The sequence below is a fragment of the Trachemys scripta genome, chromosome 6 (genome assembly GCF_013100865.1).
Source record: "Trachemys scripta elegans isolate TJP31775 chromosome 6, CAS_Tse_1.0, whole genome shotgun sequence".
NCBI lineage: Eukaryota > Metazoa > Chordata > Testudines > Emydidae > Trachemys > Trachemys scripta.
Genome location: NC_048303.1, coordinates 77,158,852 through 77,176,315, shown reverse-complemented (window position 1 = coordinate 77,176,315; position 17,464 = coordinate 77,158,852). Strand labels below are relative to the sequence as shown.

Here is a 17,464-nt window from a genome sequence, read left to right as displayed (position 1 = left end):
GGCGCTCCCGGTACCGGAAGTGTCATGATGTCGCGCACGGCCTGAGCTGCCTCCGGCGGTGAAGGCATTCTCACCTGTGGCGAGGCATGCGTGGACAGCACCGGACTACTCCGCTCTACCCGAGTCGGAGGTCTCGGTCCCAATGGGGATCGTGGACTGCCCAACACGGGTCTAGCCTCACCCCGTTCTTTCTCCCGGTGCTGCTGAGTCTTCCCTTGCTTCTTAGAAGGGGAGCGGTGCCGGCTCTTCGACGGGGCCCTCGCTGAGCACCGACGACGCAATACCGGGTGCGGAATCAGGACAGCACACCTGGGGCACTTCACTGCGTGCCGGCGGCGCTTCGCTGGGCACCGAGGACGAGGTGCCCGGCGCGGGGTCGGCTCGACGCGCCGGTGCCGGGATCAACGCCGACTCCATTAGGAGAGCTCGGAGTCAGATCTCATGCTCCCTCTTTGTTCGGGGCTTGAAGGGAGCGGCAAATTTTACACTTCTCACTAATGTGAGCCTCGCCCAAACAGTGAAGACACTGAGTATGTGGATCGCTTCTGGGCATAGAATTGCCACAAGAGTTGCACAACTTGAAACCTGGGTCACGGGGCATGTCCTGAGCCCAGCACGAACAGAGAAAAGTTCAACAAGTAACTTCAGGGAAAGCTGGATACCACTAAGGCTAGAAATGCTGCAGCAAAGCTGGAGCACAAGTTCCGACTACCTTCACTGGCGGCAAGAAGGAACTGAGGGTGGGGGGAGCACGCAGCCCCATTTATGGCGCGATATGTCGGTGTCACTCCAGGGGTCGCAGCGGTGCTCCCTCACTACGGATGCTGCTAAGGGAAAAAACTTCCGGCACCGGTGCAAATGGCGAGCACGCACACCTACTGTGGAATATGCAGGAGCAATCACTCGAAGAAGAACCTAAGAGTTATGAGGAACAGCAGCATGACTTTAAGGAAAAACCTCTAGAGATAAAAGGTTCTTACCTGGCACAGGAACACCATATACATTGGCTTCCTGTATGAAGTCCAACATACCAATGACATCAGAAACTTCAGTGGTTGCAACATTCTCTCCTTTCCACCTAAATGGAGTGGGGAGTGGAGAACAAAACATGTACCCGCATGAAAACATATGGGCATATTGTACTCTTGATGGATGTTGTAAGCTCTTTGGGGGAAGGTAACATTATTACTAAATAATAATAATAATTAATAATTAGTCTTAATATTGTGCCTAGGAGCCCCAGTCATGGACCTTGACTTCATTGTGTTTGTACAGGACCTAGCACAATGGGGTCATGATCCAAGACTGGGACTCCTAGACACTATAATACAAATTAATAATAGTAATATTACCTTTAATAGGAATGATGAGTACATTGGACTAAATATACCCTACATTTGTTCTAGCATGTCCAGTTAGTGTGATGCTCTGATCACCATAACAGTAAGCTTTGTTAAAACAGCTGCATTTAAAAATAAATAAATAAATGAAAACAAGTAAATCCTATCCTAATCTGAAATAAATTATTTTCAAAATTTATATTCAGCTAAATCTACCAAATGTAGACATCTACTGTGTTTGATACATTTCTCCACTTCAGTGTGCCAAGTCTCCTTGACCTGCAACAAAAACACCATTTGCTAGAATGCTCATGAGAAGGATCACGAGGGACTTTGAATGAAAACCTGCCACAAAATGAAGTTAGGTATGGTTGCATGCTGCTCACAAAATTAAACACTAGCACTGCTATATACTTCAAGAATGGATATGAACCAGAGACTCTTGGGAGAGAGGAGAGGAAGAGAATAGGTCAAGCAATATTATCCTATCACATGCACCAATGCTTTTTAACAAGGACATAGTGATAGTACCTGTAGGTATCCCCGATCCTGTCCCAAAAGTAAAGAAAATTCTCTTGGTCTTGAACCATCAGATCCCCTGTATTGAAATAAATGTCTCCCTTCTTAAACACCTCACAGAGTAATTTCTTTTCTGTATGTTTCTTACTCCCAGCATAACCAAAGAAGGGATTCTTTGCATTCACTTTGGAAATCAGAAGACCAACCTCACCTACATAGAAAAGTTAAGGTGAACAGTGATGTAAGATATCACAGGATAGTTAATGTTAAAGTTTACATTAATGTTAATTGACTACATATTCTACACTTACAATATTAAGATACTATATACCCAATTCAACATGGTGGAATTGGTCTACGAGACCAACAAACAATAGTGTGTCTTATGCTCTACTGCCTTGCACCTTGTGTAGTCCTTTGCAGTTGTCCAAAGTATGTATAAACTGCTGCCAAATAGGAAAGATAGTGTTTTACATTACATAAGATTATAAGAATGGCCATACTAGATCAGAACAATGGTCCATCTAGCCCAGTATCCTTCCAACAGTGGCCAATGCCAGGTGCTTCAGAGGGAATGAACAGAACAGACAATCAGGTGATCCATCCCGTTGCCCATTCCCAGCTCTGGCAAACAGAGGCTAGGGACACTTCCAAGCATGATTTTGCACTCCTGTCCATCCTGGCTAATAGCCATTGATAGACCTATCCTCCATGGACTTATCTAGTTCTTTTTTTGAACCCGGTTATAGTTTTGGCTTTCACAACATCCTCTGGCGAAGAGTTCACACAATGCAGTCAACCTGTGGAAGAAATACTTCCTTTTGTTTGTTTTAAATCTCCTGCCTGTTAATTTCATTTGGTGACCCCCATAGTTCTTGTGTTATGAGGAGAAGTAAATAACACTTCCTTATTTACTTTCTCCACACCAGTCATGATTTTATAGACTTCTGTTACATCCCCCTTAGTCATCTCTTTTCCAAGCTGAAAAGTCCCAGTCTTCTTTATCTCTCCACATACGGAAGCTTTTCCACATCCCTAATCATTTTTATTTCTCTGTACCTTTTCCAATTCTAATATATCTTTTTTGAGATGGGGTGACCAGATCTGCACACAGTATTCAAGATGTGGGCATATCATGGATTTATATAGAGGCAATATCATATTTTCTGTGTTATCATCAACCCCTTTCCTAATGATTCCCAATGTTCTGTTTGCTTTTTTGACTGCTGCTGGACACTGAGTGGATGTTTTCAGAGAACTATCCACAATGACTCCAAGAACTCTTGAGTGATAACAGTTAATTTAGACCCCAACATTTTAGATCTATAGTTGGGATTATGTTTTCTAATGTGCATTACTTTGCACTTATCAACATTTAATTTAATTTGCCATTTTGTTGCCCATTTGTAGATCCATTTGTGAGATCCATTTGTAACTCTTCACAGTCTGCTTTGGACTTAACTATTTTGAGTAGTTTTCTATCATCTCCAAATTTTGCCACCTGTTTACCCCTTTTTCCAGATCATTTATGAATATGTTGAAAAGCACTGGCACCAGTACAGCTTCCTAGGGGACACCACTATTTACCTCTGTCCATTCTGAAAACGGACCATTTATTCCTACCCTTTGTTTTGTATATTTTAACCAGTTACTGATCCAGGAGAGGACCTTCCCTCTTATCCCAAGTAACTGTTTACAGGATGAATACCACTACACAAGGTCCAAGGCAGTGGAGGATCCGGCTCTGCTCTTTTTTAGAGATATCACTTACCAAAGTGCACCCACCAAGAAAGATTAGACCTCACATATCTTAGTGAATTGTTTCAGAGTAGCAGCCATGTTAGTCTGTATCCGCGAAAAGAACAGGAGTACTTGTGGCACCTTAGAGACTAACAAATTTATTTGAGCATAAGCTTTCGTGGGCTACTGCCCTCTTCTTCGGATGTATTGTAATCGTAATTGTCAGCATTAGTTTCCTTTTAATACTCAAAATAAAGTACCCAAGATTTGAAAAAAATGTATGTCTAAAGCTAGGTATTAAATCCATATTTAAATAGCCTGATTTTGAAGGGTACTGAGCTCCCCAGCAGTTTTCACTGAAGCCAAAAAAGTAAAGTGGATTATATTTATACAGAATCAGTTTTCTTTCTTTGCTGGTTAACTTCTGAAAGTTAACCTAATCTATTTTCAGAAAATACCAGACAAGTTAGGAGAGGAGGAAATAAGTCTGCTTGTTGCACATAGAATGCATGGGTGGAATATTTGTATGGACTACTAGTTTGAAACAAAGTATACAGCGCATTCCTGGAATGGTTGCTTGTGTCCCTGAGCATTCTGGGGCTACCCCCACACACAAGTTTTAATTGTAGGGTCTCACATTTATTAAAGCATTTTCTGAACAGTAAAACCAGAGGGTTACATTGTTCTAGCAAAGAAAATTACTCCAATAAATAATATACACAAAAGGGATGGCAAGCATTACAAGGAGTTTAGGGCCAAATCCTGGAGAAAGCACAAAAAGACTATATAACAGGGTTTTGCCCTGCTTTTCTTAGATTCATAAAGTTTAAGGCCAGAAGGGACTACTAAAGCATCTAGTCTAATCTCTTTTATATCATAGACCATTAATTTTACCCAGTTACCGCCATCTTGAGTCCTATAACTTTTGTTTGATTAATACATAACTTCCAGAAAGGCATTCTCCTTATACATGTATCAACTAGTCTCTCAATCTTTCTGATAAGCTAAACAGAATGAGCTCTTTTAGTCTTTCATAGTAAGGCATTTTTTCCAGCCCTCTAATTATTTTTGTACCCTCCCCAATTTTACAATATGCTTTTTAAAATACGGAAACCTGAACTGTATACAGTATCTGTCTCATCAATCACTTATACAGAGGTAAAATCATCTCCCTAATCCTACTCACCTCTCCCCTACTTATATAGCCAAGGATTGCATTAGCCGTTTTTGCCACTGCATTGCACTGAGAGATCACATGGAGTTGCTTGTCCACTGTGAATCCTAAAATCTTTTCAGAGCCACTACTTTCCAGGATACAGTTAGAACGTGTCAAAACTCAGAATTTCATTGTCTGGAAAATTATGACACTTTAAAAGGTTTTCATTCTGATAAATTTTGAAATTTCAAGTAGAAACGAGTCCATCTTTTCCCTATTTGTGCTTTTGTCCTTAGTTAGTCTACCATTAAACAGATTGTGCTTCTAAAGCCTCACATGCTTAAAAATGCGCCCCCTCAGGTCATTAAACCTACTAATTTTGTAGGCACATTGTTATAGGTTATTATTAGCTGATGTTGGCGCTTTATCACTTGTAACACAATAACAGTTCATTTTTTTAAAAAACCCTGTAAGTTTTGCATAGGCTGGATGTATCCTGTTATAATGAATGCTTACCTTTCTTAACCTTCTCACACCAACCATGCCTATTTCTAATCGGTTCATCTTTTTTAAAATCATACTTGATTAAGTCAAAAGGGAAAAAAAGCTGAAAAGAGAAGAGAACAGATGGACCATCAGTTATTTATAAACACAGCGACATCTGGTGGCAGCAAAAGTAAGCAATGAAACAATTTTATGTACAGCATTCAAATCTTTACCTAAATGTAGAATCCAGTTTTATGTAAATACAAAATGCACAAGATAAACTTATACTATTCACTGAAGAAAAGCAACATCTGAGTTTAATAACCCTGTAACAGTAAAAATATCTCTAGAACACAAATATCACTTATTTTCATACAGCATCTTGTGGCAAAAACTGTGGTCCCTATATACCATTGGAGCAGTGTACCAGAATCGGCACCAGGATGTCATAATAATAGAATCAGATCTGCAATGTTAGCTATAGTATTTGTAGTAGGCACCACTAACAAAAGCTACTCCTGGGACCAGATCCTTAGCTGGTGTAAATCAGTGTAGCTCCATTTATTTCACTGGAGTTAAGCCAATTTATTCCAGATGAGGATCTGGCCCACAGTTTTTAGCATTGCTTGCTAGTGAGAATGCTTGAAGTTGTAGATTGTGGAAGTATCGTCAAGAGCAGATTAAAGTGTCAAAAAAGGACTGCAGATGAACCAAAAAGCAGCACTCCTTGGGACCCTAACAACTTTCACACTCACTCAGCACTACATTATGGCTCTTAGGAAAAGCCTCATTTTGGTAAAGCTGTACAGCTGCATTACCTGAACAATAAGACTGGGAGCATTCTATTTCCCTAAATGTCAATAAGCAGGGGAGCATTCCCACTACTATACTTCTTTATGGATTGCAGCCTTCTCCCTGCTGGGCACCAGTCCTGCTCAGTGGGCCTCACGTCCTCCTTTTGGGTACTATGCACTCCTGAGAGCATAGGGACAGAATTTTCTATACGCCCCTGATCACAGACATTGCTATTCTGACTGACCCTTATATGGGCTTCACACCAGAGTTGAAGCTAGGATGAAAGGCTTCTTGGACCTTTTTGCATAGGACTAGACAGAATCTGGCCCTGGCTGCAGGACTGGGCCCCATATTCTTCCCAACATTAAAAACCCAGGTACCTTTTTTCCCCACTAAGGACTCAGGACCTGATTCTCATTTACACTAAGGGCTTGTTTTCACATATTCTACAGCTGCACCAGTGCAACTGCACCACCGTAGCACTTTAGTAAAGATGCTCCTTTGCCGATGATTAATTCGCCTTCCCAAAGGCTGTAGCTATGTCAGCAGGAGAAGCTCTCTCATCAATACAGCACGGTCTATACGGGGAGTTAGATTGGTATAGCTATGTCGCTCAGGTGTGTGGATTTTTCATATAGATCTGTTGTCTAGAGCCCTTTGCAAGTGGTATAAAGCGGTTTTCATGTAAATGATAACTAGAACCAGAGTCTTTGTCACCATATGGGCAGGGTGCATTTCTTATCAGATATTCACTTATATTTCTGGGCATTCAGCTAGCCTGCTTCCTGACTCTTCTCATCTTCTTTCTCCTAAAGAAGTGCATCTTGTAAAAGTAGGACTAACAAAGGATTTCTGGAAATCTTTGCAGGAGAAGTATTGACAGGACCAGTGAGGGAGAAAACAATTATAAATATATATTTTAATCACACCGCACTTTTTTTCGCCAGCAAGAAATACAATGTAATTAGGGAATCGGATTAGGAAGATGTCTCATGTAATGGATAAGATGCTAGAACATAAAATGCTCATTTGCCTTCAATTAATTTGGCTGAATAGTATAATGATTTTATCATCTATTAACCTGATCACACCACTATTCATTATGTTGTCACTGAAGCCTGAATATTTATAGCAACCACTAATTACACTGCTCTACAGCCAAAATGCTTCTGAAATAAATGTAGTCAAAAACTTTACTAATTCTGCGTCACTGAGAATGGAAATGATGCTTAAAATTGTTGATTGGCTCTAGTTTTCAAGATATGCTATTGGGTCAGTATATACGACCCTTGACTTGGGAATGGCGGAGGAGAAGTGAGTTATAAAGGGAAGGGATCTCAATTTAAACCAGAAATGACTAAAATACATCTTTGACTGGATCTATGAATAAATCTATGACTGGGTTTGGACAGTACTTGCTTTTTAGGCAAAACAATGAATGATGCAGTCTGAAGCTTGTATTGCATCATACATTATAAGAATTGCATCATGTTATTCCTAGAAGTCATGGATGATGCAATCATAACGAAGCTTACATCACTCTGCTGAACAAATTGCCCTATATCAACTCTAGAAATCATACAGTGTCGTGCTCTCTTATTTGTCAGTGTTTGATTTTGCAAAGGGACACATTTCTGTTTAGCCAAAGTGAGCAGAGATGCCTCGTACTTGTGTGAACAGTGCAGATAACTTCTGCTATGTTTGAGGTGAAGTGACTTTTGCATCACAAAAGCACAGTATAACCACTATGGTTAAGAAAGCCTATCACTTTTATTTTGGCTGCAAAATTGGAGATCAGGACAAGAGGTGGGCCCCACACATATGCTGCAACACTTGTGCAACAAATCTTCGCCAGTGGTTGAACAGGAAAAGGAAATCTATGCCTTTTGCAGTGCCAATGCTTTGGAGAGAGCCAACAGATCATACCAGCAATTGTTACTTCTGCATGGTGCCTCCAGTTGGGAAAGGTGTGTCAAAGAAGAAAAAGTGGACTGTGCATTATGCAAACATTCCATCAGCTATACGCCCAGTACCCCACAGAGCAACTGCCGGTTCCTGATGCACCCAGAATCATTCTCACTTGAGTCAGACGAGGAAGAGGAAGAGGATGAAACTTCTGGTCCTTAACCATCAATGTCACAGGACACACATTTTCTCCCATCCTCCTCCTCTGAACCACACCTCATAACACAAGGTGAACTGAATGACCTTGTCAGGGATTTGGAACTACCCAAGAATAAGGCAGAGCTGTTGGGCTCCAGACTACAGCAGTGGAATCTCCTGGCAGGTGATGTTAGGGTTTCCATGTTCCGTGACCGTCAAAAGAATCTTGTCCCATTCTTCTTCATGGAAGGTGATCTTGTAGCCTGCAACATCGATGGTGTGATGGCAGCCCTCAACATCGTTCACGATCCAGATGAGTGGAGACTGTTCATTGATTCATCAAAGACGAGTCTTAAAGCTGTCTTACTGCATAATGGCAATGTTTTGCCATCAATTCCAGTTGGTCATGCAGTCCATATGAAGGAAACCTATGACAACATGAAACAACTTTTGAGGTGCATAAACTATGACCAAAATCAGTGGCAGCTTTGTGGCTATTTGAAGGTTGTTGCTCTCTTGCTTGGTCTGCAGACTGGAGACACAAAGTACTGCTGTTTTCTCTGCGAGTGGGATAGTCGTGCAAGAGATTCCCACTACATCAAGAAAGATTGGCCACTCCGACAGCCATTGGAGCCTGGGACGAAAAGTGTTCAGCATCCACCACTTGTTGAATCAAGGAAGATTTTGTTACCACCCTTACACATCAAGCTGGGTCTGATGAAGAACTTTGTCAAGGCCATTGACAAAACTCAAGCAGCTTTCAAGTACCTCCGTGGAAAATTTCCAAGGTTAAGTGAAGCTAAGATAAAGGAAGGTGTCTTTGTTGGTCCTCAGATTCATGAACTTCTTTGAGATGATGCATTTGACCATGCACTGCGTGGCAAGGGAAAGATGGCATGGAAAGCCTTCCAGTTAGTGGCAATAAATTTTCTTGGAAACAACAAGGCAGACAACTACAGGTTGTTGGTGGAAAACCTTCTCAAGGCATACAAAAGCCTTGGTTGCAACATGTCACTAAAGAGACATTTTTTGCACTCTCATCTAGATTTTTTTCCACCGAACTGCGGAGCAGTGAGCGACGAGCATGGCGAGCGATTTCACCAGGACATTGCAACAATGGAGAAATGCTATCAGGGCAAATGGAGCCCATCAATGCTTGCAGACTATTGCTGGACAGTGACAAGAGATGCTCCAGTTAATGAATACAAAAGACAAGCCAAGAAGCGCCGAGTAGACACTGAATAGGACAAAACTATGTACGTAATAGTTTTTTGCCTTTTGTTTCATAATAAATTTTATTTATATAACCCTTTTGCTGATTTTTAAAGAGTTACATAAACAGAACAGGTGAAATATTATCATGGTAAAGCAACCATAAACACATGAAAAGACCTAGGTTTACAATTTATGATTAAAACTCCACTATCTACACAATATACATAGACATAAAATGTAAAAACTTAAATATCTTAGAAACAGTAGCCAGTTATTTTAATTGTCATATTTGAATTCAGCACATCAAAATACATAATAAATAGCACATTTTATCTCTGAAGCAGACGACTTCTCAAAAATTGTAGACCAGTGTTAGCACCGGGTACAATTTAGAAAGAATCAAGTCTGTGGTGGTTGGATGCTGGATTAGTGAATGCAGCTGCACACTGTGCACACCTTTTGTAATATGAAATTGATTGATACTGTAACTTAGTTATAAACAGTACTTTTTGTATTAGATATATTGAAAATGCTTTATAATGTAAAGACTAGATTTTGGTAGCAAAACAACTGACTGCATATGATAATTCAACTGTCATTGGGCACTCAAGTACAATCTTATTTGCGCGATCTGTTTCATTGACAGAGGAAATGTTGAGATTACCTGATTTCCCTGACTCACTGCGACCCAGAGCATGAAGCCAAAGAACCTTTGTTTAAACGTCTGGTCTAAAGAAGAGTACCTCTAACAGTACACTACTGTGCATCAGCCCAATGATCTAAAGACTGGACACGTGAACTGAGATTTACTGAACCTACTCATCAGCATCTGTAATATTGTAAATCTGTCTACGTGCAAGCTGCTTTCCTTTTGCATTAAAGTTCGTGAATTGGAGTCACCTTGGCAAAGCAGGAGGTGCTGCATCATACTGCTGCAGTTACAGACCTAAATCTGTTTCAGCTTGGCTATTCCAAATTATGGGGAAAGAAGGGGTGTAGACAAATATTACTGTACTATTCTATACAGTGTAATGCAGTGGATCATTCATCTAATTTTAACTGTTTTACTGGATAAATAAATAATTATACAAACACATGAACCTTTCAACTAGCTAAATTGCAATCTGACCATACTTTGCATCACCACTGCCCTGTGATTAAATAGATAAATAACATTAGAGCAACATAAAGTACTTATATAGCCAAATTACCATAGTATCTGAGCACCTCACAATCTTTAATGCATTTATCTTCACAATACTCCTGTGAGGTAGGGAAGTGCTATTATCCCCATCTATAAAATGGTGATCTGAGGCTCAGAAAGGCCAAGTGACTTGCCCACAGTCACACAAAGGACTGTGAATGGCTGAGCCATTACAAACATGGAATCTATCTCCCCTTGTAAGTATTCTCACACTTCTTATCAAACTGTCTGTACTGGGCTATCTTCATTATCACTTCAAAAGTTTTTTTTCCTCTTACTTAATTGGCCTCTCAGAGTTGGTAAGACAACTCCCACCTGTTTATGCTCTCTGTATGTGTGTATATATATCTCCTCAATATATGTTCCATTCTATATGCATCCGAAGAAGTGGGCTGTAGTCCACGAAAGCTTATGCTCTAATAAATCTGTTAGTCTCTAAGGTGCCACAAGTACTCCTGTTCTTTTTACAAAGTCTGGGGCAGAGCAAGAAATTTAACCTGGGTCTTCTAGGTGCTATGCTAATACCCTAACTACAGGACCATCTTTTTTTCTAGCTAACAGTATCATAATGTCACACCGTTGCTTTTTCAAATACAATATTTAAATTCAAATATGTTTTAAAAATTGTTTTAAAATTATTGTATTTTAAACTCTCAATGGACCAGTAAAAATATTTATCAGCTTTTGCCTTTGGTTTGGTTTGTCAGCCGGAAATTTTACAGGTAATCTACTGTTGAATGGTAGATGTTTATAAAACCAACTGCTACATTTGTACACTTGTCTACACAGGAAAATAGCCAATAATAGCTATTCCACACGAGTTCCCAGTGTGAACACTTGTTCCTCCCTGAAGCTGCATCTCCACTATGAGCTAGGGGTGTGATTCCCAGCTCACTTACACATACTCATGCTAGGTTGATGAGAGTTAGTGGGAGTATAAATAGTACTTGTAGCCACGATAGCACAGGGAGCATCAGCGGAGGCACAGTTTAGCCATGCCAAGTACAATCTCACCTGAAACTGTGCCATCACTGCCTGTGCTACCATGGCTACACTTTTATATTCATGCTAGCTTGATGAATGTGTGTACGAGTTGAGAATCACACTTCTATCTCACAGTGTAGATATAGCCTAAATTGTGCTTTCATGTGGTTTAGGTTAATCCACTTTGGAAGTATTGAGCTAATCCACAGAAAGGCCCTCTTTGTGTGGAGTAAATGTGTCCACATGAGGAACTAGTGCAGAATAGATATTGTATTTTTAGTTCACACCCTAATTTTATTTTGCAATAGCTTTCCTTTGTATACATGCCCTAAGATTCAGGATCCACCATCCAAACAAATTCAAAGACTTAAATAATTTCCTTCCCTAGCACAATAGCTCCATACATTAACTATGTTTCATAAACTACAAGGTCTTACCTATGATGAACTCTGAACCATGTATGAAAACAGAGTTTGGACACTATTTAACCCTGTTTTGGCTAAATTGTTTCCCTTCGTAATTTGGCTAGCCAGTAATAGGACCAACTATTAAAAAAAAGCCTTGCAAAGAACATCTGGTACTAACCCAGAAAATACTGGTACAGTAAGATATCTTGGAATATAGTGGCAGTATTAGAGCATGCTTGTCAAAAACTATGTGAATAACCTCACTAACAAAAGAGCAGCAGTGTTATTAATTTTCAGACATGTTTTAATCTTTGCTGAACAGCAAAGATCATAGGAGTTTCTAGTAACACTACTGATAAACACATTAAGAATTTGTGCTGTTAATATTAATTTCCAGAGACTTATATCTGCTTTAGCTAAAACTTTACATAAAGTTTTGTTTTCATGTTAAAAAGTACCTGTTCTGTTATTTTAAAATTTAAGATTACGAACAAACAAAAAAAAAACTCCACCAGAATTGGGTCAGTTCTGAAATTCTTTGTTCTGTGAAAGAAAGGTAATAAGCCTCAACAAAATGCTAAAATGTTTTTTGATTGGTTTCAGAGCAGCAGCCTTGTTAGTCTGTATCTGCAAAAAGAACAGGAGTACTTGTGGCACTAGAGAGACTAACAAATTTATTAGAGCATAAGCTTTCGTGGACTACAGCCCACTTCTTCGGATGCATACCGAAGAAGTGGGCTGTAGTCCATGAAAGCTTATGCTCTAATAAATGTGTTAGTCTCTAAGGTGCCACAAGTACTCCTGTTTTTTGATTGATTGCCACAGTCAAGCTTTCCATCAGATAAAAAGGTTAAATTAGCACCTGATTCTGTCATCCATTCTCATGTAGAGTAGTACCTTATCATGCAAGCAGTCCCACTGATTTCTACAGAACAACAGAACAAGGTATTACACAGCATGAGTCCTGGAGAAAGATTAAGGCCTTTACAATTTTTTTTAACTAAATCACTTGCCAAAAAAAAAAAAAAAAAAAAAAAAAGTTACCTGCAAAGTTCTGAATACAAGTTTTTAGAAGTTGATTTTTAGGTAAATAATATTTGTACTCCCTCTCCCTATCACTTTTTATGACATATGAGTTCCCTTTCCCCACACTCCTGTTGCATTTTCTCTCTTGTAGCATGGGGTACATTTTAAGGGCAATATGGAGTGTCTTTTCCATGCATCTTTGATCAGTATCAATGGGAGTCTCATGCCTAACTCCTTATGCATCACACAAATAATATATGCATAAAAGGTCTGTGCATTCCTGTTCAGAGGCCTCTGCAAATTTTGTTTCCTTAGCAGATACAGGCTCCCATTTTCTATTGCATTAATTCTATTCACATGAGGCTTATAGACATCCTTGTTTTTTGAAAAAGCTATTCATACAGATGGACTGAGTAACTGTACCTTCAAACATATCAACAGGATCCATTGTACCTAGAGATTACACAGTGCAAATAAACTAAATTATTCCTAGACAAGAGCACCAATTTCCAGTTAGCATCTCACATTCAGTGGCTCTTTGGATGCATGCCACACTACTACAGCATTCACCCTTTTTCTTCACACAACTGAAAATATAATAAAGTAGGATCTGGCTGACAGAAGATCATTTTCTGGTTCCTGGCATTGTATCTTTCACATTACTTATAATTTGGCAAATGGAACATCAATCACACATTATTAGTCTTTGCCTCCTTGCTTTAGGAGAAGACAGTTAGTGACAGAAAATTCACTTTCATTATCTTGGGAGCCTGAACCAGTCTTGTCAGCTTTAGCATCTGCTATCTCATCTGTCTGTATTTAATCTTTAGATTCTTTTCCACACTCATCACCTCAACATACAAATATAGGAACTGTCATACTGAATCAGACTGGTGAACCATATACAGTAGTTCTGTATACTGCCTGACGTTGGCCAGTACCAACTGCATCAGAAGAAGATGCAAGAAAACCTACAGTGGACAACTATGAGCTCACATGTGCATAGGGGATGTGTTTTCCTATTTCTCCCTCTATCCCCACGAAGTGACTGGTATATGCTTGCAACCATGAGGCTTTGTATCCTGTTGTGATCAGGTGAGCAAACCCCACACAAGGCAAGAAGGGGTTAAAGAGCTGACTTGAGCTCAGGCAGTCTCACCCCACCACACCTGCAAGGCATACCAATCTGGGAGGAAGAGCCTTAAAAAGGGAAAAGTCATGAATCCTGAGGGGTTTCCTAAAAATCTCTACCTGTTCTCTTTGAATATTGTTTTGCACCAGATTCAGTGTGAATGGAAAGGCAATGGAGTGAGAAAAGACACTAGAGCCTCCAATAGGTAGAAGTCAGACAATAGGTAGAAGTCAGAAAGAGAAATTCCTGGGTGTGGTGCGGGTAAGACAGGAGGCCCATAGCAAATGTGTGCTCACACATGGTTTTCTTTTCCCATCCTCAACTCATCTCTCCTCATCCTAATTCCAGTTTAGGGAATGAGATCTCAGAGAGTATCTGAGGAGCTCTCTTCTCCCCCATTCAGGTGAGGGAGAAGTAGCATGTGTGTATTCAGGTATCCTACTTGGATTTTATGTATCACTTAAAGTTACTTAAAGTTATGTCTGTCTGCTCCCACCAGCACAACCGTATTAGCAGAAATGTGTATAATAACCATTAGGACTCAATGAGGCCTCTTGTATACATCACAAACATGTCTTTCCTCAAACCATTTTCAGCTAGCTTCCAATTTGTCACGTCCGACACACTTTTCAAAGTCATAGCCACTCTCATTGTGACCGGTGACACTCAAAGTGGAATAAAACAACTGCATCATCTACACTTCTGAAATATAGTGTTTGCCAGTCGGTGATTTGTAAGGGTTTTATTTGTTTGTATTTTAGGAAACCCCTCAGTATTCAAGAAAACTGGCCCAGGGTATTATGATTCAGAAACTATTTGTATCAATCAGTATTCAACTGCAGTGCAATCAGAAACAAAAAAACAAAGGAACAGTGTGAATGTTCATTCCCCTGCATTTCATATATTGCCCCCATACTTTTTTTAAAAAATCCAGAGGAAGGAGTGGAAAGTAACAAAAACCACATCTAGTGACCTTTTACTTTTGTAACATTCATTCCCTCTTGCTTTTTCTCATCCATTGCTGAGATAAGTCTAACCAAAGACTCTTACTCAAGTGAATAGTACCAATGCCATAAGCGAGCGGAGGGACCTACCTGCTGTTATGAACAGGAATGTGGCAGAAAGAGAAGCGAGGGAATGACCATTTTAAGATGACTTCAGTAGGCCTGCTTATGTGGATAAGGGATGTAGGGTCAGGACCTTAGTTTGTAGGTTCTTGCTTTGTCTTTGATTTTTCATGTACAACTATAGTGATGTATAAAATACTAACACAAGAAATATTCCCTTCAAAGAGAAAGGGAGCATCATTTTAGAGAGGCTTGAGAGGTGAGGGAGTGGAGACAAGTGTACATATTTTGGACTGGATCGTCCCACTGTAGAAAAATCCAGGGGAGAGAGTTCTGGAAGAGGAAGCATGTGCAATATCCCTGCAGAATTCATCCCCAGTCATTCTCTTGAGGTGTCAGATAGGTTTGTCTTCCATATGGGACCCAACAAAACACCTGGAAAATACTTAAGGATTCAAGTGCAGCCAGTATAGTTAAATCAAAGGTCCTGTGCCTCTAAACTAGTGACTAGTTTCACAAAAGGACTTAGGCACCTGCCACTGTAGGAACCTAAATCCCAGAATCAGGTCCCACAGGTATTCACAAAATCCCCACTCAGCTGCCCCTGAACCCTGTAGGCACCTAAAATTGCTCAGTACCTACATTTTTGCAGTAAAGTTTCCTGGGCAATGACGTTTCCACCCCTGAGCATAAGCACTACAACTGCACGGCAGGCATCCAAATGCCTAAGTCCCCATAATTCACAAACCAGGAGTAGGTAGATGGGTGTTCCTCCACCTAATTCACCAGCGGGGCCTGATCTAGAAAGCAAGCTCTGACCTCACCTACTATATCAGACCCCTAATAGACAATCTCTACAAACTGAGGGAGATGGGGGAGAGAAAATCCCTCACAACTTTTAGCCCAGTGGTTAGAGTATTCATCTGGGACATCTCCGGTTCAAGTCCCCCCTCCATCTGAGGTTGAAAAACAGGGGTCTGCCACCTTTCAGGTGAATGCCCAAGCCACCGGGCTATGGGATATTCTGATGTGGGGCTCCCTTGGTTTCTCCTGTTGAAGCTGTTGTACTTTGAATTTTTTTAATTATTTATCCATCGACATTCAGTATCACCACACCTAAATTTCTTTGTGAATCTAGCCCTTAATGCAGGTTTATTTTCTGGAGAAGAAAGAGTTTGAGCAGTATTTTAAAAAGACAATATAAACTAATTTAGACTAATTGCAAAGTGGCCATTTCCTGTTCATGAGAGGTCTTACATTCTTTACATTTTCATTTTTGGGAAAGGGTAAGGGGAAAAGGATTTCACAGTTACATTATCAAATTAGATAGATATTTTGATAGGGCACAGTAATGCTAACTGGTTAGCATTTACAGCAGAAATGTCTGTAGACATTCACTATCCAGTTACAAAAATAAATCAAATTAACAGAATTTTTAAAACTTCTAGTCTACTGTCACTAACTCAAGTCATATGACTAAACCTCAGAGAAGAACAAATAGCACCTTTATTTTAAATTCATGAAAAAGTATCAATCTTCCTTTCTGGGTATATAAACAGTACCATTTTTATCAATGTATGAAACAAATATAAAACAACATTCCACACCTTCCATGGTTTAAAGACATAGGGGGAGAAGGGGGTGGAAGGGCACAGAGGGAGATATAACAACTCTGGGCCTGATCCTGAACCTACCAAAGATTATAGATGGAATTTTCAAATGCACCAAAGTGACTTAGGAACATAAATCTCATTCTAAATCAATGGAATTTATGCTGCTAAATATTTAGTTGCTTTTTAAAATTCCACACTATGGGTGTGCTGCTCTTGATTTCAAGAAGAGCAGGACTGGGCCTCAATAATAGTACAAGGTTAAATTGGCTGTCTAGTGAGTAGAAATTCTGAAGGAGACACCTATCACTTAATTATCTAAACCCTTGGATGCAAGTTTCTTAGAGACGAACCTCTCCAGCCATTTAAAGGAATGGTGTTAATAGGATCCACAGGAAGATCCATCTACTGCAGTTTTCTAACTCGGAGATGATTGTTGTGACACTAGGTCTTGAGGGAGGGCGAAGGAAGGGGTTTACAAAAACTAAAACTAAAAACAAGAACCCAATGACAGTGGAAGAATCCCTCATGCAATATAAAGAAAGAACCGCTCCACCTTTTCCCCTACTGAGCTGTATGGGAAAGTCTAACAGAATTTATTATAAAAAAGGACAATCTTTCTGTAGAGTTATTTAGCGATGGAATTTAATAGAACATTTTATCCCTTCTATAGAATATCT

The 17,464-nt window shown here is 39.9% G+C and overlaps 1 protein-coding gene across 1 annotated transcript in view; it reads right to left on the bottom strand.

Annotated features, from left to right (window-relative positions):
- Positions 1–17,464, bottom strand: part of SLC27A6 (solute carrier family 27 member 6) — a 65,674-nt gene that overhangs the window by 10,487 nt on the left and 37,723 nt on the right. The window contains exons 7-9 of the mRNA XM_034774592.1: positions 5,272–5,362; positions 1,872–2,070; positions 981–1,078 (exon numbers count right to left, since the gene is read on the bottom strand). Coding sequence (XP_034630483.1) covers positions 981–1,078; positions 1,872–2,070; positions 5,272–5,362 — 388 coding nt within the window. The remainder of the gene's footprint in view (positions 1–980; positions 1,079–1,871; positions 2,071–5,271; positions 5,363–17,464) is intronic.